This window comes from Fundulus heteroclitus, chromosome 18 (assembly GCF_011125445.2).
Source record: "Fundulus heteroclitus isolate FHET01 chromosome 18, MU-UCD_Fhet_4.1, whole genome shotgun sequence".
NCBI classification, from domain to species: Eukaryota; Metazoa; Chordata; class Actinopteri; order Cyprinodontiformes; family Fundulidae; genus Fundulus; species Fundulus heteroclitus.
In genome coordinates, this window is record NC_046378.1 from 38,844,398 (window position 1) to 38,867,478 (window position 23,081).

The window sequence follows — 23,081 nt, forward strand, 5'->3', positions numbered from 1 at the left end:
CCCCTTGGCACAAAACAACACTGTCCATTAACTCACACACTGGCTTAAGGACATTAAAGCATGGCTTTCCCTGAACTTCCTTGGTTTAAATGAGAACAAGACAGAAGTTATGTTGTTTGGACCGAGCTGCTGCCCCTATTTATTTTAAAGCAGCTCTTTACCAGGGGTGCCCATGGTTGTTCAGTGTGCTACATATGTGTGGAGTTGTGTTAAAACTTAGAAAAGGCATGTAAGTCCAAAATATGCATCATATTGACATTTAGAATAAACACTATTAAAATAATACATAGAAACTGTCTGGTTATTTATGTTTCACACAAAATAAAAACACAATTTACTTAAAATGAGTGTAGGTTTTGTTTTTCACTTGGATTCAAATTGTAATAGAATCTTTAAACTAACACAAAAGCAATATAAACTAAAAGTATAATTTTTTTTACATAATTATATTCATATTTATACATAAACTTTTAAATTTGTGTCAGTTCCTTCCATTATTTTTTCAGTTATTTCCTTTAATTATGTACTTAGGAACTTATACATATACATAATTATATAATTCATCACAGTTACATTTATAACAAATGTTTTATTAATACAATTACATATATAAATGTTTATTGAACAAATCATTAGTTGAATTTTTGACTCTGGGTGGTTTTGCACGCTACAACCGCTGGAGGGCGCCTGTGCACCAAATAAAAACGTCGTTGTTACTACGTAGAAACACGTACGTGAATTTCGAAGTAACGTACGAACGTCCGCGTTGCTCCCACCAACCGCCTGGCCTGCGTGAGTCACGTGATTTGTTTTTGACGTACGGAACAAGCCGCGTTATTTCAGCTCGACGCAGGCCGACGCCGTGTGGATCAACAGGGACAGCGGTTAGCTAGCAGACGGGCCAACTTTCCGGTCCATGAGACTATAATTAATTCTCCAAGCGACGTGTCCTGGTTCGGTTTACCCGGGAGGCGAAAGGCTACAAAAATAACGGCTACGGTTTAGCCTCTCCTGCCGTTATTCGCGCGCACGTATTTAAAGAGAAGTTATCTCGGGATAAATTAGCCAGATTAGGCACGGAGTTGGTCGCAGAGCTCCTTGTTTCGTGTCCAGATTCGGCGCCGAGCACGGTTTGACGGTTCCACGGACCATGGTTCTCCTGAAAAACATCCACCCTCCCACCGAGGGAGTGCGACACGAGCAAGCCGACACCACGGCGGTGCTGGACGGCCAGAGGCTGGGCTGCGGCACGCTGTACGTCGCCGAAACGTGAGTGACACACATGGCGCTTGTTTTCCTCCACAGGTTGGGCGTTTAATGAACTGTTTTGATGCAGAAACTGGGGAAATATGTACAAATGCTGATTAAAAATATCGAATAGGATGCTTTTATTTGCAGGGAGCTTCAGTGGAAACTTACCTGGTTTTAAATAATTGACTGTTTGGCGTCCCAGCCTCATAGGAGACACGTTTATAGAAAATACAGTTACACCCAGAAATATGTGGACTCTGCACGCCGCCACGTTGGATTTAAAATTAAACAGCTACAATGTGCAGACTTTTAAGGTGTAATTATATTTCAAGGGGCGGAACTAAACATGTGGAAATTTTAGCCTATTTTTATACAAACGCTCCTCATTTCAGGGCCTCAAAAGGAACTGGACAAATAAAGAAAACCCTAAGTTAAATGTTAGTTTTCAGTATTTATTTGGGAACCCTTTGTAGACAATGAGTGCCTGAAGTCTGGACATCACCATATGCTGGATTTCCTCCTTAGTGATGCTTTAACAGGCTTTTCCTGCAGCTGTCTTTAGTCTTCCTGCCTCAAGTTTTGTCTTGAGCAAATTAAATTCATGCTCTATTGGGTTTAGCTCTGGTGATGGACTCTGCCATTGCAGAATATTCCACTTCTTTGCTTTTTAAAATCTCCTGTGTTGCTTTTGCAGTATGTTTTGGATCGTTGTCCAGCTGTACTGTGAAGCGCCGTCCAATCAACTTTGCTGCATTTGGCAGATTCTGAGCAGAAAGTTTATCTCTATACACTTCAGAAATCACCCAGCTGCTTCTGTCTTTTGTCACATCATCAATAAACATGACCCAGAGCCACAGGAAGCCATGCAGGCCCGTCCCATCACAATGCCTCCACCATGTTTTACAGAAGATGTGCTTTGGATCATGAGCTGTTCCGGTTCTTCTCCAAACTTTCTGCTTCCCATCATTCTGGTACAGGTTGATTTTTAGTCCCATGTGTCCAAAGAATGCTCTTCCAGAACTGGATTGGCTTCTTCATGTGTTTTTAGGCAAAGTCAATTCTGGCCTTTCTGTTTTTGAGGCTGATTAATGGTTTGCACCTTGTGGTGAATCTTTTGTATTTACTCTCATGAAGTCTTTTTATGGTAGATTTAGATACCGATACACCTACTTCCTGGAGAGTCTTCTTCATGTGAGTGGATGTTGTGAAGGTTTTTCTTCACCATGGAAAGGATTCTGCCATCATCCACCACTGTTGTCTTCTGTGGACATTCAGGCCTCTTTGAGTTCACAATCTCACCAGTGCTCTCTCTTTTTTTTTTTTTTTTCTCAGAATGTACCAAACTGTTGATTTGGCCACTCCTAACATTTCTGCTGTCTCTCTAATTGATTTTTTCAGTTTTTTCCTGTGAAACTTTATGTATTTTCTTTTTTGTTTGTGATCATTTCCACTCCAGAGGCAGGTGATTGATGTTAAGTCGACCAGAAAGTGCTGAACTTTTTAACATTTTGATCCTAGAACCTTTTAGCTGCAGATTTATCCTTGTTATTCAAAAAACAATTGCATTATTTGCTAATTTGCATTTTTCCCCCTTTTATTTCTGTTACTCATGAAATAAGCTTAAGTAATTATGTGAAAAATCTGCAGATTGTCAATTTTTTTATACGATGACTCGGTTAATCGTCAGAATAATTGAATTTTAAATTGTTTATGACAGCCCTAGAGCTAACATGTTGCTTTATGGTTTGATGCATTCACTGGTTGGAAAAACAACCAGTTTTTCCCCCCCACTGAGCTATATAATACACTGGAGTGCTGATTTTGCCGAAAAACTGAAGTCACTGGCCGCCATCTTGCTACTCCCTACTCTCACAGAATCCCATAGGATTTGGTTGCAACAACAAGCAGTTTTCTGGCTGAGTGAAAACGTTTCACAGGTAATTCTACAGTCAGTGGATGTACTAACACTATCAACTACTAGGAAATTAGGTGCTGAAATATTTTACATATTATTCATATTAAATATATATATATGTGTATATATAAGTATGTGTATATGTATATATGTATACATATATGTTTTTGTATATTGTTATTTATATGTTTATAAATGTTATATATGTATATTTAAATGAATAAAATGCAAAATATTTCAGCACATGACTTTTTTAGTACTTGATAGTTTTAGAACATAACGTAAAACTATATGGCATTTGACATTTTAAAAGTTTTAAGTCCCCCCTGAACATGAGAAAATCCTCGTTATTCGATGCTGTAGCGCACATATTCCCTAGTTACTGGGGGGAAATAGGGAGTACCAATATGGCGGCTGGTGGCTTCAAAGCCACTCGTTTGAACAGCCGGCGATTAGCACTCCAGTGTATAATATAGCTCAGTGGTCCCCCCTCCCCCTGCACCTTTTGTAAAAATTAAAATCAAAAACTGTAAATGTAATAAATTAAAAAAATGTATTTACACAAAAATCTATTTAGATGAAGTCTTCCTCCACTCATTTTAAGATTAAATATTGAGGAAGTTATCTTCTGCACATTGTGCTGTATAGGCGCATCTAGCTTGTGGTCTCTGCTTAAATCATTCTCGCAAAAATGCTCAATTGGCTGAAATCAGGGAAACTGTCATGCAGGTGAAACATCTAAGGTCAAAGTTAGTGATGAAGGAAGAGAGGAAATGGACAGGTGCAGTTAATTTTAAAGATGCAGTTTTAGCGCCTATTCAGACAGAAACAGGTAAACCTGTGGTGGAGCTGAGGTGTGCTACCATGGGCGTGTTTACCTGCTGTGAAACAATCAGGAAAATTAAATTTTTTTGTTTCTCTGATTAATAACAGCTTTATGGAGGCCGGTGCTCTGTTATTGTTACTCTGTGCCGCTTTACCAAAGTATTCTCTCTGTCTGTCTCTCGTCATCAGACAAAAATCAAATTAAACTTCTTTGTGTTTGTATTCTGCGGCGTAAATTGTGAGTCAGACTCAGATTTAGAAGCTGCTATAGGAAATGAACAAAGTGAGAACACGCACAGGTAGATCATCAGAGTTTAGTCTGTGAATCCACCTGGACGGTCTCTGCTTCAGAGACGTTTCAGGATGTGGAGGTTTGACCGATCTGAGCGTCTCTTTCTGTCTCTGAGCCACCGATGCACCAGAAAACCCCTCAGGATTCTGTTGTGTGCAACTTTATAGCAATTTAATTCAAATTCTGTCTATTTTATTTCCACAACCTTTGTTATGACTGTGTTATTGTAACTGCAGCTGAATTATACTTTTTTTTTTTTTTTTTTTTTTTGAAGATTGGTGGTGCGTTAACCCAGTTGGGACACTGAAGGGGTGCGCAGCTAAATCTAAACTACCGTATTTTCCGGACTATAAATTGCAGTTTTTCTCATAGTTTGGCCGGGGGTGCGACTTATACTCTGGAGCGACTTATGTGTGAAATTATTACACATTTTTACCGGTATATCATTACACCTGTTATTTTCACACCAAACCACAAGAGGGCGCTCTAGGCCTGTGTTGAATCAGACGTAAGCGACGTAGAAGCGGAAGTGCTGCATCTTCTACCTCCGGAGTTAACGGAGTTATTTAAAAGTGACACAGAGGATGAAGATTTCACTAGATTTTAGTTATTTGGAGTGACACGGGCGCTTTGGTTAACTTCTTCACATTTTATTTATGCTATAGTTATCTGAATAGCTTTTAATATGTTATGTTAACATACCAGGCACGTTCTCAGTTGTCATGTAGCGTAAGCTAACCGTACAATTATTCAGCCTGTTGTCGACTCCGTTCTATTTTTATTTAAAATTGTCTTTCAAGATGACATGTCTGTTCTTGCATTTTATGGCTGGTGCGACTTGTACTCCGGAGCGACTTATAGTCCGGAAAATACGGTAATACTGCATACCTTGCATCTTTGCTTCAAAACACGTTTGAATAAAGGTTTTCAACTTTGATGGGGAAAGTGTCTTCTCGTTGGAAATTTTAGATGATGTATTTTTGAAGATGGCAGCTTTTTAAGAACAGATCCTCTCTTTTCATGTTTTCTTTCAACCTAGGGCTGGGCGATATGGATTAAAAAATAAATCTCAGATTTTATCATACCAAATCTGATTCATTGATTATTTTTTTTCCTCCTTTTTGTTTCATAAAAAGAAATTATTTTAAAACCTTGCTTTTATGTCAAGCATTTTGTCAGGGAGTTGACCTGAATTCAAAGTGCAACTAAAAACAAGCTGTGAAACATGCTTGTAAAACGAGATGGCAGCCGTGCCATTATAAACAATGAAAATATAACAAAACATTTGCTGCTAGTGGTTTTACACATTGAGCTAAGAACAGGCTTCACTGCACTTGTGAACTTCAAACCAAGTTAAAAAAAAGTAAATAAGTAAATGAAGTACCTCGTATTATGGTAAAAAAAAAAGTTTCTACTTAACAATATTTTGACAATATATTTGCCTAAACATATATTCAGCATCACATGCTGTTCTCTTCATGGAAACCCAATGAGTGTATTGGCAAAATAAAATCCAGATTTTCCAAAAATGAAATCTTAAAGAATTGTAAATTCGAATTAATCGATTAAATCGATTTATGGCCCAGCCCTATTTCAACCCAACGTAAGCAGAGTGCGTCTCCATTAAAAAGCCTGTATAGTTTTCCTTCCAGGTGTTTTGGGAGTTCTGCCACCAACCAATCCGTCTAAGTTGCCTTTCTTTGTGTCTCTCAGGCGCTTGTCGTGGTTTGATGGATCAGGGTTGGGTTTCTCTCTGGAATATCCCTCCATCGGGCTGCATGCCATCTCCAGGGATGTGAGTGCGTACCCCCAGGAACATCTGTACGTCATGGTGAACGGAAAACTCAACGGTAAGGGGGGGGGGGGGGATTCAGCGTTCACCTGTTTTCACGTAAAGCCTCTTTTATGGGAAGCTTTCTATGCGCTCTTCCTGTTCATCTGTTCCCTAATTGGGGTTTTAACGGTGTGCGGTACGTTGACGCATACCTGATCGATTTCTCTTTTCACAGAGGAGAATGAGGCAGAAATGGCCGAGAAGGAAGCAGGTGATGAGGAGGATGACGGCAGCAGCAGCGGAGGGGACGACGACGACGACGACGAAGGGGTGATCTCAGAGATTCGGTTTGTGCCGACCGACAAGACGTCATGTGAGTGAGCGCCCTGGGGGGCCGGACTCGATGGGTTCAGGACGCCCTGCTTCAGCCGCTGGGGAAAAAGCCAAAACATCAGATTGTGTCGCTTCCATGTAGAAAAAGCCGTTAGTTTTAGCACCAAGAAGGAAAGACATCAGCTATTGCCTTAGAAAGGAAGCTGTTGCTGTCCACCAATCTGGTAAATGCTATAAGGCCGCCTCCAAACAACTTCACGTCAATCATCCACAGGGAGAAATTCAGACGGTTGCCAATTATACCAAGAGTTGACGTTCCAGCAAATCCACCTTTAAGATCAGTCTGCAATGCTAATAGAAAAAAAATGCTTAGAGCCTAATGTCCAAATGCCCCAGTTAGCATGTTGGAGTTCATGTCAGGACAAATTGGACAGACTTAAGGCCCATTCATGCCTCACGTAAAAGACGGATACGTGTGGAGTGTTTCATACGTTCTAACCGTCGATTTCGTCCGTATTTTGACACGAAAATTGGGAGCTTACGATTACGGATGAAACGGATCAATACGGAGCAATACTACCGGAAACGTTGGGGGCGCTATTGAGATTGCAGTACAACATGTCAACAAAATCAAGAAGAAGGTTAGAATTCTGGGCTTTAAACAATGGCGGGATTCGAGGAACGACTTTCGGAGATTGTCCGCAACTACCCACACATATATGATGTCGTGTCCGGGGCACAGGGACAAACAAAAAGTTATGAATAGCTTTCAGGAAATCGGGGAGGCTCTGGCCATGACAGGGGATGTCGTAAAGTCCAAATGGGCCGCAATTAGGGAGCGCCCAGCACTGCCACCTAGAGGACAAATTGGTTACTGCGCACCTCAACGGACGGAGGTATGAAGGAGTCAACGGATAGAACGTACGGACAGAAATACGAACGTGTAGGCCAAACGTAGGGTATGAATGGACCTTTAGTAGGTATTGGTTGTTTAAAAAGGTTGAAGGAGAAAACCTCTCTTAAAAAAAGATGAAAAGAAAAATGTAATGGTGGATTTGAATAAGAGCGGCGTACACATGGAGCATTTTCCTCAGAAAAGATGGGACCAAAGCAAAGATGCTTGTTGAAACGGCCCTGTCAAAGTCCAGACTTCCTCCTTTGTTAAAGGATGCCGTGCAGAAACGAATGTATTAGAACCTGGTAAACATCAGATGGTTCTCAGATGTAAAACCGCCCATCTGGCGTGTCCAGTTTGTGTGTGTGTACCCGATACGATGCTAATGCCGATATATCATGCAGTTCAAGACTGATTCAAATTTGACCCTCCATCTGATGGGCACTTTTTAGGATTTTTATTTTTTGTGTGACAAATTCTTGTCCTATAAAATGGGAGATGTTTGGTCCAACACAATGGACTTTTCTTTGATTAGTCATGCTCTTATCGTTTCATTTAAACTCTACAGCGAGCACCGGTAGGGCAACAAACATCCGTCACCCACTTATTCAAAAACACAACTTGGGCACATCCATCATTAACCTTAGCTAAATGAGGCAAATAAGGTTCTCGTCTTTGTTGCTGGGAATAGACTAAAAACATTTTTCTAGACAAGCAACGTTCGACCTAAATAATAAAACTTTTCAACATTTTTATTTTATTGAGGTAAACATCTGAGGCCCTTCTTCTGATCAACAACAACTATTTTCTGCATGTTTCGTTAAGATATTCTATGTTTTAATTTAAAGCAAGTAGATCATCTGACTTATCTGCAGGAGTTTTACTGTGTGTTACAGATCTGCTCAATTTATTTATTTATTTATAAATGTATGCCATTAAATTACTTGGAAACCAAAAGCTATATTTTATTTTTGAAGTAAATGACTGTTGGATTCGGAGTTGTGCTTCTTGACGTGAAACATCAGATGTTTGTGCTTCACCCTGCAGTGGAGTCCATGTTCTCAGCCATGTGTGAATGCCAGGCCCTTCATCCCGACCCGGACGATGAAGACTCTGACAACGACTTTGAGGGAGAGGAGTATGACGTGGAAGAGGCTGGTGAGGGGGAACAAAATCCATAGTGTTGATTTATTTTTATTTATTTTTATTTTCTTTAAACCGTAATTTGCTCTGGAGATTGTCATAATTATTTGTGCAGTAAATAAAAATGCTAACACGCCTTTATTTCTTGTTTTCCTTCCCTCCATGCACCGGTTGTCTGACTTGATGTTTGCAGAGGCAGGTAAGATGTGCAAAATTCATCACTTCACAAGATCACAACTTTTAATGTTTAATATATAAACAGATTGAAGATCTGATGAAAGATCCTAGAAAAACATCCAAACCTGGGGAGACTCATGTTGCTTTATTGATAACACTCTGAAAGAAACCCTTAAATGCCTCAGTGTGGAGCGTTAAAATAACTTCTGTACTAACGAAGGTTGTAGTCCTGCACCAATGTCCTTCATTATAACCAACATGGCCGCCGTCACCCACAAGTCGACGACCATACCATGTTAGCATTCAACACAAATATCTCGTCTTTAGTGATCCGTGGTCTCAGGTTGCAACTATTTGGACAACCGTTGATGTGTTAAACAGCCTTACACAGAAAAAAGCCTCTTGTTTCTGGAATCAGAGGATTTTCAGTTCAATCAGCGGATCGGAAACGCACAAATCACGCTAACGGGTAGCACATAGCTAACGACCAGCAGTGTAACACTCTCTGGTGTCGACGCTGTCACTGAGGGAAGAAGTCAAGTCACTGAAGCTACAAGAATGCAGCAAGATATTTTAAAATCTGTATTTTCTCGTCAGCACCTGTCTGAAGTTCAGGCTGCGGGATAGCGAGAGAGAGTGAGACTTTCAGCCGATAACAGGAAGACTGAACACCGCTTTCAACTTCTGCGTCATGGAGCGTGTTGGTTTTGGAAACGTTGGTAGCCTTGTGGAAGTTTATGTATTTCTTTGATGAATACAGAGATACTGCAATTTAACTAATGCTAGTGGTGCTAATCCTTAACAAATGAACAGTTTACAGGGTTTGCTCCAATAAATCCTGGTGATAATTGTCTCGGCGGGTAATGGGAGGCGGTAGTGTAAGCGCCAGGAGCGTTGCATGACGCAGCTCGAAGGAGGGGCGCAGCTTGACAGCGTGTGCGCCAAGCTAATAACAGCTAGCGTGTGCGCCAAGCTAATAACAGCTAGCGCATTAGCTTATGGAGGGTTTCTCCCAGACTAACTTTACTCAACGTTTTATGTCGCTCTCAAACATTTCAAGTAATAAAAACTATGCTTAGCTTGGCGGGGGTGGCGAGTAAAGCATGGCGGCCCGCTGGGCTTATAATGCGGTGAGGCAAACCCAGGTTTAAAATGTAAACACTGTAATCATTTAAGTAATGGTGAAAACCTTCTTATTGGCTTAAATCAGCTTTAGAAAAATCCTACTTTCTCAAAAACTCTTGGCTGGTGCGTCAAGACTCGGAGATTAATCCGTGTTTCCACCCTTGCACTCCAGAGCACGGCCATGCTGACATCCCGACCTTCTACACGTGTGACGAGGGTTTGTCGGCGCTGACGCAGGAAGGCCAGGCCACGCTGGAGAGGCTGGAAGGGATGCTGGCCCAGTCCGTGGCTCAGCAGTACCACATGGCCGGAGTGAGGACCGAAGAAGCAAAGCCGGAGTTTGAAGGTTTGAGTCGAGCTGATGATGTTTTAATTTATGTTTTTAGTCGATATTATGTATACCAGGGATGGGCAACTTCCATAATAAAAAGGGCCACATTTTTTTCAGCACGACCATTGGAGGGCCACATGACCACGCACTTCAAATAATTGGATATGAAAGACGCTGCAAATTATTCTCAATAAGAACAAATTTTAGATGAATTTATATCTGTATGTTTACTGCACCAACATATAACTATTTTCTGCATATAAATGCATTTTAACATGTCCTTAAGCAAAAGACAAACTGTTTGCTTTAAAAAAAAATTGCAAAAAAGGAATTTAAACTGCCCATATCAATGCATTCAGGAGCATGGGACATTTCCAACTTACAAGGAAAGAGGCATAAAACGGAATAGAACTTAACTCATACAATAACGTGTCTATCCAGAAACAGTGTTGGCTTTCTTGCAATACTGAATGCTCTATAATTGTATTTCTGTTATTTTTTGATTATGCACATCTTTTAGCTTTTTATTCTAAAAAAAATCTAATGTCCCATGCTCCTGAATGCACCATAGTTTTTTGACGCTTGCGAATGCATCACACTGGTCTATGAACGCGGTGCTGTGTAGATGCACGTTTGATCTTTCGCTTAAGACAAAGCTTTGCAGTTTCAAAACTCACGTTGGCTATCACGGTTTATTGTTGTGTGTGAATGAGAAGAGACCAAAAAAAAAAAAAAAAATCCCCATGTCCGTACTTCTTCCCATTTTGTCTAAAAAATGTGACTTTCTCAGTCAAGTTTTCCCTTTATTCCACTGCTAGTGGCCATGGCTCTTGACTTTTTTATCCTCGCTGTTGCAAAGCGGCCCGTGCCCGCTATTGTTTGGGTACGGCCCTCTATCGGTCAAAAGTATAATTACTTTTTTTATTATTATGAAATTATTATTGATGTATTCGCGGGCCTCACTGAGTGATGACGAGGGCAGTGTACGGCCCCCGGACTGCCAGTTGCCCATCCCTGATGTATACTATGTAGTCACTCCTCGCCCCGCCTGCTTTGCTAGTTCCTTCACTTGGATATGAAACTTGTTTTATTTTAACAGTTGACTGGGTAAAATAGGTTTTAATAAAAGAGTAAATTAAGTTATCATTGGCACGTTTTTGGTTATTGATCATGGAGAGAGGGGGAAAAAATCAGGCTGTAACTTTTAAAATGAATCCTGCACTGCAAAAAAGAAACTAAAATGAAGTAAAGCATCCCAGGCAGGGACGGGTGCCGAAACCCAGAATTAAAACGGCCTCGGGGCAACATCGGACAAACAACCTTCAGCTTTATCAGTTCTCTTAGTATTTTTAAGGTCGCACTCAATTTTTCAGGGAGACTCCAACCCAAACGATGTTTTGCTGAGCTTCTCCTCCTTAAGAAACACGCTGAGGGGACTGATGGGAGGAGCTAACGTTCAGATTTTTGCTTCGTATACTTTCAACACCGACTTTCTGCAACTATTTAATAACTTTTCACACCTCGCTAGCCTTTTTTTTTTTTTTTATTATTTTTTTTTTTTGTTATTTAAAAGTGACAATGACACTAGTGGATTAAAAAAATGAAAGTAAAAGCAGCGATCGTCTGAGTTTACGTCTCTTCAGCAAACCATCAGCTCCTCGTGTGTTTCACACTGAAAGTGATTCACGCACCAGCAAAGCTCCCACTAGATTACAAATTTGAAATGTAAATATATTATAAACATATGGGTAATGATATTTTTTCTTAAATAGATCCTCCCTGTAACTGATTCACATGCAGCCTCTCATTTATTCACCTCATCCACTGTGGCTGCCTCTGCTGTCTTTTGGTTAAAATTTATATAAAAACATGTATAAATGTAGTTAGGCCTGTCACGATAATTAATCAATCAATTAATCGTGCGATAAATTTTAATCACATGATTGATTAATTTACCCAGCTGGTGTCAGGTTACGCTCTGGTGAGGGAGAGCCAGAGAAACGCTGTTTTGAAAATTTATTAATTAATTAATTTGGTGTCAAAGCCAAACACGAACGCTGCAGCGTGGGAGTTTTTTGGATTTAAACCAAATGACGAACCTCTAATTTGTCTGAACCGGTGGGTTGAGAGGATATATTTGCGTTTTTGTGCCGTTATCATTAGTTGGAAAAAGGTCTCCATATTACAATAATATGATTTATCGCAATACGTATTAGAAAAAAATTATCATCCAGCATTATTTTTTTTATTTTGTAACAGACCTAAATGTAGGTTAGATTCAGCTAAAATATTATTCAATACTTTATTTTTATAGAGTTCTTTTTTTTGTTTTGAGCATATTTAAAGCGTTTATGATAATTTTCTGTCTTGTCAGTGTTGATATTCTTCTCTCCTACATACATTTTATTCAAGATTGTGTTTTAGCCTTTTGTTTTTAAAGTTATTTATGTTTTTACGGCTCTGTTTCTATTAAAAAATATAAATTTTGTACTCCTATTTTGTTTGCTTTTGTTCCAAATGTTTAAAAAATAAACCCGTCATCATTATTTGTTTTTTTTTTTTTTGCTTAAATGAAGAACAAACTTTTTACAATCTCAGAAAAATTTGACAAATAAAAACACCTTTGCTGAAATGCTGAACTTTTATTTTTTTTGCTGAGACTTTAACCTTGAATCTTTTCAGTTAAAGTTTCTTTTTAGTTTTGAAATAAAGACGTGAGGATGATTTAAACTTGGCGGCCTGTTCTTGCAGACGGGATGGAGGTGGATGCTGCAGCCATGGAGGCCGGTCAGTTTGAGGACGCAGACGTCGAGCACTAGTAAGCACAGCTGTTTTTTTTTTTAATAAATGCACATTTTTAGTTTATTCTGTTTGACAAACACCGGGGCTGCTCGGATTTACACGTTAACTTGGGTTCAGAGGATTTGAATTTATCTTAGCGTGTGTACAGGACCAGATCTCATTGTGTTTTTTCAAACAACAAACTGCCTTAAAACTGCAGCGCTGGACTCTCATTCCTGCAGATTCTTACGCCTCATTTGTTCAAAGTGCTCGAACCAAACGTGACGGTTTAGCAGATAAACTGGCTGTTCAAACTGACGTAACTTTTTCCTGATCTTGTTTCATGTGCTGAAGTTGCTTCATTTATAAATCCAGTGCTGAGCCGAGATACAAATAGAATAGCAATAGCCTTTATTCAGTTGAACCAGCAGAAGAGTGGCTGGTAAGTCGAAGCATGTAGATTCTCACAAAGGTTAAAAAAATGAATAAAAATATAAACTAAGAATAAGACTCTTAGAGAACTAGATAAAAGTCCATGACCTTGTTCAGCAGCTCCGCAGCAAATAGTGACATACTTGTTAAAATTTTTTATAGAAAACAGCCATCGTCTGCATTGTTGATGGCTTTGCAGCAATCCCTCATACTGAGCATGCATGAAGCGACAGTGGAGAGGAAAACTCCCCTTTAACAGGAAGGAGAACCTCCAGCAGAACCAGAACCAGGCTCAGTGTGAACGCTCATCTGCCTCCACCCACTGGGGCTTAGAGAAGACAGAGCAGAGACACAGAAAGCACAGAAGCTCACATTGACCCAGGAGTACTTTCTATGTTAGATGGTAATAGTGGATGATCTGCCTCCCCTGATGATGTCACAGCTAACAGAACGCCAGACCAGGTGTACCTTCTATGAAGAGAAAAATGACAGAGAACAAAAAGCTGAAATAACAACAAACAATGCAGATTGGAGAGCAGTAGGAGAACTCAGCAGAGTGAGAGAAATAGACCCTGATGTCCTCCAGCAGCCTAAGCCTATAGCAGCATAACTATAGAGGTAGCTCAGGGTAACATGAGCCACTCTGACTAGAAGCTTTGTCACAAAGGAAAGTTTTAAGATTAGTCTTAAAAGTAGACGGGGTGTCTGCCTCACGGACCAAAACTGGGAGTTGGTTCCACAGGAGAGGAGCCTGATAGCTAAAGGATCTGCCTCCCATTCTACTTTTAGAGACTCTAGGAACCACCAGCAGACCTGCAGTCTGAGAGCGAAGTGCTCTGTTAGGAACATACGGGGTAATCAGAGCTCTGATATATGATGGAGTTTGATTATTAAGGGCTTTATACGTTAGAAGAAGAATTTTAAATGATATTCTTGATTTAACAGGAAGCCAATGAAGGGAAGCTAAAATTGGAGAAATATGATCCCTCTTGTTGATTTTCATCAGAACTCTTGCTGCAGCATTTTGGATCAGCTGAAGGCTTTGAACTGCATTTTGTGGACTTCCTGATAGTAAAGAATTACAATAGTCCAGCCTTGAAGTAACAAATGCATGGACTAGTTTTTCAGCATCACTCCAGGACAGAATGTTTCTAATTTTGGCGATATTCCGGAGGTGAAAAAAGGAAACTCAGGAAACCTGTTTAATATGTGCTCAAAAATAAAATAAATCAGCCTTGCCCTCTTGTTGAGCTCGTCTAACAGCTTCCTCTCAGCTGTAGATAAGCTGCTACACCACAAACAACCACACGTCATTATCTCATGTTCCCAAAGAGGAAAACCATTAAAAAAGCAGTAAGATATTAACCATAAATGTCGTAGCTGGCCCTTCATGCGTGTGCTTGCTTCTCCCTGCAGGATGAAGTCGTGTCAACATCCAAACAAAGCACCAGTGGGACCAGAGGAGGAGACGGCAGCACTTATTCACGGCTTTCTGCTCGGACCCACACCGTCTTCCTGTTTCAGGAGTTTTCTCTTCTCCTCCGTGTGCTGAAACTCTTCTTAGTGGCCCTTCTTGCTTCGGCTCATGTGCGTCTTGTGTTAAAGCTCGCTGGTAGCAGCATGTTGATGCTTTTTTATGGTTCTGTCATCAAGCTGCTGTCATCCGGTGAGTTACTAATGAACAGTCGGCTGCTGGGATGCTGCCAGGAAACACTCAGATCCTGTTGACTGTATTAAAACGTCTTGTTTTGTTCCTAAAAGCTAATTTACTAGATTTTTTTTTTTTCTCCGTAGACGTCTTTGTAAGAAATTAATAAAATAATTTTGTATCTTTTGTTCTGAGTTTGATTTTGTTGTTGATATTCCGTTAACTTAAATGTTAAAGATTAAAATCAAATACAAACTCACAGCATGATGCTTCCACCACCGTGTCCTCCTCACAGGAAGGTTTTTTATTTTTTTTATTTTAGGGTGACGTGCCGAGTTAGATTTCCACCTTATCGTGTTGCATGGTAGGTGTGGCCCCGAACTGGATTATGGCTTCTCAGTAAAATTCAGAGTTCTAGCCTGTGCCCCTAATTGGCCTTTCTGCAATTCCTCTCAACAGTCTTAAAGGTATTTATCTCAATTTTAGGATTTAAAATGTAAAATATGTCCAGATGTTTGGTCTTATGATGTATCTAGTTACGTTCTAAATGTCGGTTTTTCCCAATAAACCAGTTTTTGTTCCTGAAACTGGCTTATCAGATGCTTTAAATTGACATCAGAAGATTACACTATCCGCTACTAGTCTTTTTATTTATTTATTTATATATATATATATATATATATATATATATATATATATAATATATATATATATATATATATATATATATATATATATATATATATATATATATATATATATATCTATATATATATATAGATAGATAGATAGATAGATAGATAGATAGATAGATAGATAGATAGATAGATATAGAGAGAGAAAAAAAATATAAGGTTTGGTTAGAAAACTGTGATTTCAACAGTTGGCTCAGACCTGTCAGTAACTTATGCAGCTTTCTGTTGGGGCGGTGCTGAAATTTAGTAACCTACAGACAAGCTTAGCTTCATCCTGTTCAGTATTATGGTGTGTACCTTTTTTTTTTCTCGATGGGCCATCAAGAAAATTTCCCCGGTCCTCAAGAGCCAAAAAAGGCATATTATGTCATAAAGTAAAGGCATATATTCTTATAAAGTGGCTAAAACTGTGTCTCCCGTAGTGAATGTTGATTTCTATTTTACTGTGTAGTAACAGCATCCTGCCACTAGATGTCAGTTTTCCCACAACACATTAAAACAACCCAGAAATGTGCAAGAAGAGAAGTGATGCAGAATGATGAGTTTAGAGTGTAACTCACCCCAATATCAACTTTATTTGCAGATAAACTATATAAACTGGGCCTAAGGTGCTACGTTTATGTTACTGTGAAGTTGTTTTATATATTTCTATGTGAACTGAAATTAAATTATTAAATCAAAAGTAGCTACCGACCCTTTTAATGACTTCATGATGCCAAAGTGGCCCAATATAGAAATTAATTTGACACCCCTGCTTCAGGTGGACGGTCATGTTTTGGTAGCTTTGACAGGGTTTTTCTTGAAAGTTTGTGAATTTGAAAAATAGGTTATAAAAATCATATAGCGTGAACAGGTGTTACATTTTCAAGGGAAAATTGTTATTCACCCTCACAGCCACAGATTTTGCTCTACAGTCACCATCTTTGGTCGGTTTGTAGGCCCGTCTGTCCCCTTTCACACAATGTCTTCGGATTTGCTCTACATCTCACGATTGTCTTCTACCCTACTGGGCGAAATTATCCCTGCTGGCTTGGGAAAGCCTCGAGAGTTGGAAAGTGTCACAGGAAAAAGGGAAGTCCAGGTTTCTCAGGACCTGTTACCCTCACATCCTGATCTCAGGTAAGCAACAGACATTGAAACAACGAACAAAACATCTTAACCAACCACTGAGTCTATGGACTATTTAAAAAAAAAAGAGAGAGAGATCTACTTGCCATTTTTACCATTTCCTTTATGTTTTCATGTTTTTATTTGACTGCAATCCAGTTAACATCCATCCATCATCTCAACCTGTTTGTCCCCACAGGGACACTCACACTTCAAGGCAGTTAGGAGACCAATTTACCCAGCAGTCATGTTTTTAGACTGTGGGAGGAAGCCGGAGTACCTGGAGAGAACCCACGCATGCACATGGAGAACATGCAACCAGTTAACAGCTGTGCAAAAAATAAATGGGATTGTGCAGAAGATTCGGTTACAGTACGGTTCTATGGGAATATCACATAAAAACAAGGAAAAAAGACTGGTTACACTTCTCTTTTAAAACAATTTGTTTAAAATGTTCCAGAGAAATAAGAATATTTACTATATTTTCCAAATATTTTTCATTCCAAATAGAAATTCATTGTAAATATAAAATTGTCAAGATAGGATTTTACTTAATGTTTTAGCTGAATTTGTTCAGAAAATAAGATACCATTGTTGTTGTTTTTTCCTGTTAATAAACTGGGCAAAACCTCGCTGACCTCTACCTGCACTGGATTTTAAAGTAAACGGGTCTATAAACGGCTTCATTCTAGGTTAAAAGTGTTGTGCTTCAAACATTAACTCACCCTGATGTCTCTGCTCTAATTTATATTTTTAAACATCTCTTAAACTGAAGTGTTGTTTAGAAAAAGAAGCTGAGCGGTAACTTAAGATCTGTCAGGATTTACATCTGATGTGCTCTATGGTAAACATGCCGCCCTGCAGAGCTCATGTCTGCTTCTTGGTGCGCAGCGGGAGGTGAAGAGGCGCCGGTCTTTGTGAAAACGCTGGCGTGAGTTTATCAAAGAGAAGCACTGAGCTCATCATACCTGAAACGACAGGAGCAACACAGGTCAGGGTGAAGAAATAAAAAAAAAAACGGTCAAAGAAAGAGATTTGGTCATATTCAATACATTAGAAAACTAATGACAAGTTTATTTATTTCAGTAATTCAAACTAAGGGAAACGCATTACACATATTAACACAGACTCATGATATTTTAAAGCCTTCATTTCTGTTATGATTTTTTTCCCAAACTCCAGCTTACAAAAACGCAACATTTAATATTAAAATATTGCATCAGACCAATAAAAAAAGTTACATTTTTCATGCAGACATGGGCCATGACATCACTGCATAAACAGGGGTGTTAAAACTTTTTGGCAGGTGGGCCAAGTCAAAAGTACTCTAGGGCCAAAAAAAATTATTAAAGAAGGATACAAAATTAACCAAAAAATGATGTTGAGATTTTTTTTACCTGCTCTACAAAATATGATAATTTTAATAAAAAAATAAATAAATTACATTTTATTTATATAGCGCCTATTTACGAAACATGTCATCTCAAGGCACTTTACAAAGTCAAATTCAATCAGATTATACAGATTGGGTCAGATTATACAAAAAAACTGATTTTCTGAAGTAATGGGATATGTAAATAACTGTGGATCCAAAGTTAAAAAACAGGTTTAGCTTATTTGCTTTATTAAAAGATGGTCAACCATTGTGCAAATCATTTTAGGCTCGGTTGAAAAGAACTGAATTATTTTCGGTTTAGCAATATAAAGAACAGGATTTATGTCTTTCTTTGAAAACACCTGCTGTATTTAGACAATTTTAATAAATGAATACGAAGCAGGGTTTAATGCTCAAACGTTTGCATTTGAGTTAAAGTCCTCAGATATAATCCTATTTACTATGAGATTAAAGAGAATACAAAAAGTGTGGTTATTAAAAGATTACTACCTTGTGTTGTATCTAATATTTTCAGTTATCTAAACCTCAAGATCTAAACCTGTAATAATTTTCGAACTTTGGACATGCCTGCATAAACCATTTCATATAGTTGATATTGCTGCATATGTAAATTCGTCAGCTTGTTGTATCGTCATGTCAAACGTCAGGCCCTCAGTAAAAGTGTTGGATGCGGTAGTGATGTGCAGCAGATTATATTATACCCTCAAAACATCAGAAAAATTTAATTTATTGTTGTGGCCCTTTAAATGTTTTTTTTTTTTTTTTAGAAAAGTACTTTTAATCTGACAAGCCAGCCTCTCAGAAATGCATTTTCTATTTTATTGAATATGACGAGTGTGTATTTTCCAGTTACACATCAATGTGAGTAAAACAGCCAATATCATCATGGGTTTCTTCAGTCATCACGTCATTAACACTTTATGCACACTTTATATTTATTTAACTAATGAACTAGGATTGTGCTTTTTCATCCGGCTTTTCCTATTTTTAATGCCTTGCTCCTAATAGTGTGTTGTCTGCTTGTTGCTTTACATTCATGCTATGGTTTTGCTGTGTGAAGCAATCAACCTGTGGAGTAGGTTACTAATTTCTTGTAAATGTAGGATAACTGAAAACCTCTGACTGTCTCCAATAAGAAAAGCCATAGTATTTCCTTCTCAAGTGACTTTTCAGTGCATTTAAATGTACTAAAAACCTTAAATCTCCGCTAATTTATCTATTTCTTTTTTTGCTTCCAAAGAATCAGTCTCTTTCAAAATGAGTAAAAACAAAATCTGCAAAAGTTTTAAGAAATGTTTCTCGAATTCAGAAAAAAAATGGAATTTGGGGGTCTGTTCTTAATAGTTTAAAAGATCATCAGAAAGTCCAGAGATTTCATGTTAAAGACCCCATTTAACCATAAACTGTTAAGAGATGCATTGACAACGAAATAGAATATAAGTCAAAACTTTTCTAGTTAAATATAAAAGGTGATTCTGTCTACATGTAAGACATATTTAGTCCTTTTGAAGTTTAAACTCCCTGCAGAATATGTGAGTCATGAGTATCCAGCATTTAAGCAGCTTATCAGATTTATGTCGACACTCTGAACACATGCAAGCAGCTGAGGCTAGAAGCCGGCAGTAACACAAAGCATTGATTTAAATTTCTTTTTAAATTACAATTACAATTCAGCCGGATGATTTTATCATTCGTTTTCTTGCTTACGGAATATTTACTTAATATGCTTTTCGGCTGAAGAACCAACTAGGTTAACATAGTCAAGTTTGGCTTGAATTAGAGGTCGACTAATGCAGGTTTTTTTAAGACCGATACCAATACCGATTATTTCGACATTAAGCAAACCGATACCCGATACATGGGGCCAAATTATTTATTTTTTGCCTAATTCTTGATGGCATTTTATGGCTTTTTCTTCTTCAATTTACATGAGAAAAATTACACAAATGTTACACAAGTGTCAATCTAAACCAAAAAAAGACACATTAATTAAAAGGAGCATAGTTCCAGAGTTTTTGCAAAAGTCCCCCTGAGCTATCCGATAATATCGGCCGACTTCTAGCTTGAATTTTTAGTTTTAGCTTTTAAAAAAAAGAAGAAAAAAGTTAAAGCAAAGAAATTTAGCCCAGAGCTGATAATCGCAGCTTTCAGTGCTCAAAAACATGTTTTAGCATAATTAAATACTGACTGGTTATAAAGCGCAAAATAGACGAATAAAGTGGTTTAAATTTTTCTGTTTCGGGGGGAAAAAAGGACATAAAAACCACACATACAGTTGTTTATGGTAATACAGATTTCCAGAGTTTGACAGCTAAAAACAAGTGTGCTAACTGTGACCTTTGTTGATTTAAATGTCAGACTTTTCCATCAGCCGGTCTTACCCAGAAGCGGACCCAACCAGTACACAAAGCAGTACTCCAGGAAGGAGTTTCCACTGCAGGGGAACTGTGTAGAGAAGGCCAGCGCCGGGTTAAACACCGCTCCCGTCACACCGCCGCCTTAAACACACACAGAGCATTTCAGTCACGGTGAGTTCACTACGTTACGCACCGCTGGAGCAGAAGATACGAGCAGTTAGAACGCTTCATGAGGTTTTGGTCTGAGGGATGACAGCAGTGCAGAGATTCTGCTTCGTCTTTCACCTGCTGCCTACAGGGGTGACCATAGCTGGAGCATCCTCCTTCTCCACATCAAGAAAGGTTCCCTGGATTGTTCATTAGTTCCTTAATCCCAGCAGCTCTTATTCAACGCTGATTTGCATGTTTGCTGCTCGTTAGCATCTGTTAGTTGGACGAACGAGACCCAGCAGAGGCAAATTCAGGCGTAACAGCAGCAAAGTGACAGTGAAACGAAGCACGCAGATTTACAAGAAAATAAAAATACACACACACACACACACACACACACACACATACATATATATATATATATATATATATATATATATATATATATATATATATATGACACAATGAGCAAGCTGAATAATTACTAATCCTGAAATATCTAGTCTAAAAGTGCAAAGACTGTCTAATTTAAAACAACAGCTTTAATAAGATATTAATTACTTTCTTTCTGTCTGTGTTGTATTTTGTTGTTGCTGCTTTTACTTGGAATTCATTTCTACTTTTAATGACTTCATTTGTTTTAACTTCTAATACAATTATTTTGAATCAATGTTTTTGATCAGCACTTTAGGTCGCGGTCTGCTGTGTTTAAAGTGCTTTATAAAAATAAAGTTGGCCCAGGTTTGCTAAAACCTGGCTTGGAAAGAAAATATAAACTGGTGGGCCAGATTGATAATGTGTATCACTCTAGTTCTGTATAATATTGTCGATGCATTATTATCAATGCACAAATGCTACGAGAATTCATCTAGCAGGCAAGGTTAAAGAAAATAAGTCAGGTTATACGTGTTTTACTAATTTGGTAAATATCTATCCCTCTGCTTTATTCTCCAGTATGCATCAAAAAGGGACCTGTTGAAGGGGGAAATGCTTTAAATGAAAACACAAAAATCTACACCAAGCTCCAAGAAGCACAGGAAGGGACCGAAGTTGCACAATATTAAGGCATCAACCAGATTAAATCAGGTTTCCATTGGCTTGAGACAGTAAAACTGGGGTGTCCAAACTTTTCTTCTTGTGGGCCGAAATTGTCAAGTCAAACTACTCGAGGGCCAAAAAATAAATTAATTGTAAGATTTGAAGTTGACTGCAATAATAATTAAAAATAAAAAAGTTTCCATCTGCACGAGCCACCATGGCTGGTCGGCCAAATCTTTCTTGAAATTTCTTTCTTACCCCTCCCTATCTGTTACACCCCCTCCCGTTCCCTCAGGTCAGCTGATCAGTTGCTTCTGAGGGTGCCAAAGACAAAGTGAAAGCTCAGAGGGGACCGTGAGTTTTCTGTGGCAGCTCCCAAGCTATGGAAAGATCTTCCTTTGAGCATAACACAGGCCTCTTCCCTCGCTGTTTATAAGTCCCTTCTTAAGACCCATCTTTTTTTCTTTTGCTTTTGGCACAATCTGAGAGGTTTCCCTTTGGTTTATTGTGTCTGTATATTAATATGTATTTTATATTCAATCCTTTCTATTTTATAATTGCTTTGTATTTCATGATTGTGTATAGCACTTTGGTCCTGTCAGTGTATAAGTGCTTTATAAATAAAGTTGGTATGGTATGGTAAATGCGGTTTGGGGAGGGCCACAAAAAATCAGTACAGGGGCCGCGAAAGGCCCGCGGGCCGCACTTTGGACACACCTGCAGTAGAAGAAGGAGAACCAATCAGCCTACCTGCATAGACCGCGGCTGTGATGGCAGCAGCCACCGCGTGCACGCGGTATCTCTCCTCCACGGAGTGCGTGTGCGTGATGACGGTCTGAACAGCGAAGGCGCACATCAGCTCCACGGCAGCGGCCCCGGGCAGAGACGCGTGGATGGCGCTGACGCACCGGAACCCGAGCAGCTTGTGCCGGCTGTGCAGTCCCGACAGCCCCATGCCCCAGATCACCGGCACGGCCGCGCGCGCCATCACGGCCGCCGCGAACTGGCACGCGATCCGGCGCGCTGCGCACCCACCCGCGGACCTGGCGCGCCACGCGTGCTCCAGCGCGCCGCAGGGGTTCCCCACGGCCCCTCTGAAGGTGAGCCCGTGGGCCACGGACGTCACGTACGTCAAGGTGAGCGCGAGCTGCGGCGGGATGCCGCCGACCTCTGAGAGCAGCTTCAGCTCGTGCGCGCAGCAGCAGAGCTGGAAGGTGGACACGAGCTCCGCCGCGTACGGTGAGAGCCCGGTGTCCCGGAGGGCCCGCGCCAGCAACCGGCGGGTCGCATCGCTCAGCAGCACCACCACCGCGAGCACCGACAGAGACACGGCCACGTCCGCAGTCATGGCTCCGCTCTGTGAGCAGCGCGGAGCGGGCGTTCAGCCGCGGGGTGCCGCTCGGTCCGCTCTGGAGG

General features: G+C 39.6%; 2 protein-coding genes across 3 annotated transcripts; one reads left to right on the forward strand and one right to left on the reverse strand.

The window, feature by feature from the left end:
• Nucleotides 1-818: 818 nt before the first annotated feature.
• LOC105918285 (chloride channel, nucleotide-sensitive, 1A) lies at nt 819-15,509 on the forward strand. 2 transcript variants are annotated; one of them, XM_036149548.1, is made up of 8 exons: nt 819-1,269; nt 5,997-6,133; nt 6,293-6,430; nt 8,333-8,443; nt 8,622-8,627; nt 9,903-10,076; nt 12,813-12,879; nt 14,691-15,509. In XM_036149548.1, coding segments are annotated over exons 1-8 (753 nt in total). In that variant the 5' UTR covers nt 819-1,150; the 3' UTR covers nt 14,692-15,509. The 2 variants fall into 2 exon arrangements, with proteins under 2 accessions (XP_036005441.1, XP_036005440.1); XM_036149547.1 differs by having other exon boundaries at nt 1,151-1,269; nt 12,813-12,885; nt 14,699-15,509.
• Nucleotides 15,510-16,847: 1,338 nt separating this feature from the next.
• aqp11 (aquaporin 11) lies at nt 16,848-23,037 on the reverse strand. The gene is made up of 3 exons (XM_012853332.3): nt 22,416-23,037; nt 20,502-20,618; nt 16,848-17,692 (listed from the first exon to the last, which is right to left on the reverse strand). Exons 1-3 carry the CDS (start codon nt 23,011-23,013, stop codon nt 17,592-17,594), a joined length of 816 nt encoding a protein of 271 aa, XP_012708786.1. The 5' UTR covers nt 23,014-23,037; the 3' UTR covers nt 16,848-17,591.
• Nucleotides 23,038-23,081: the final 44 nt, after the last annotated feature.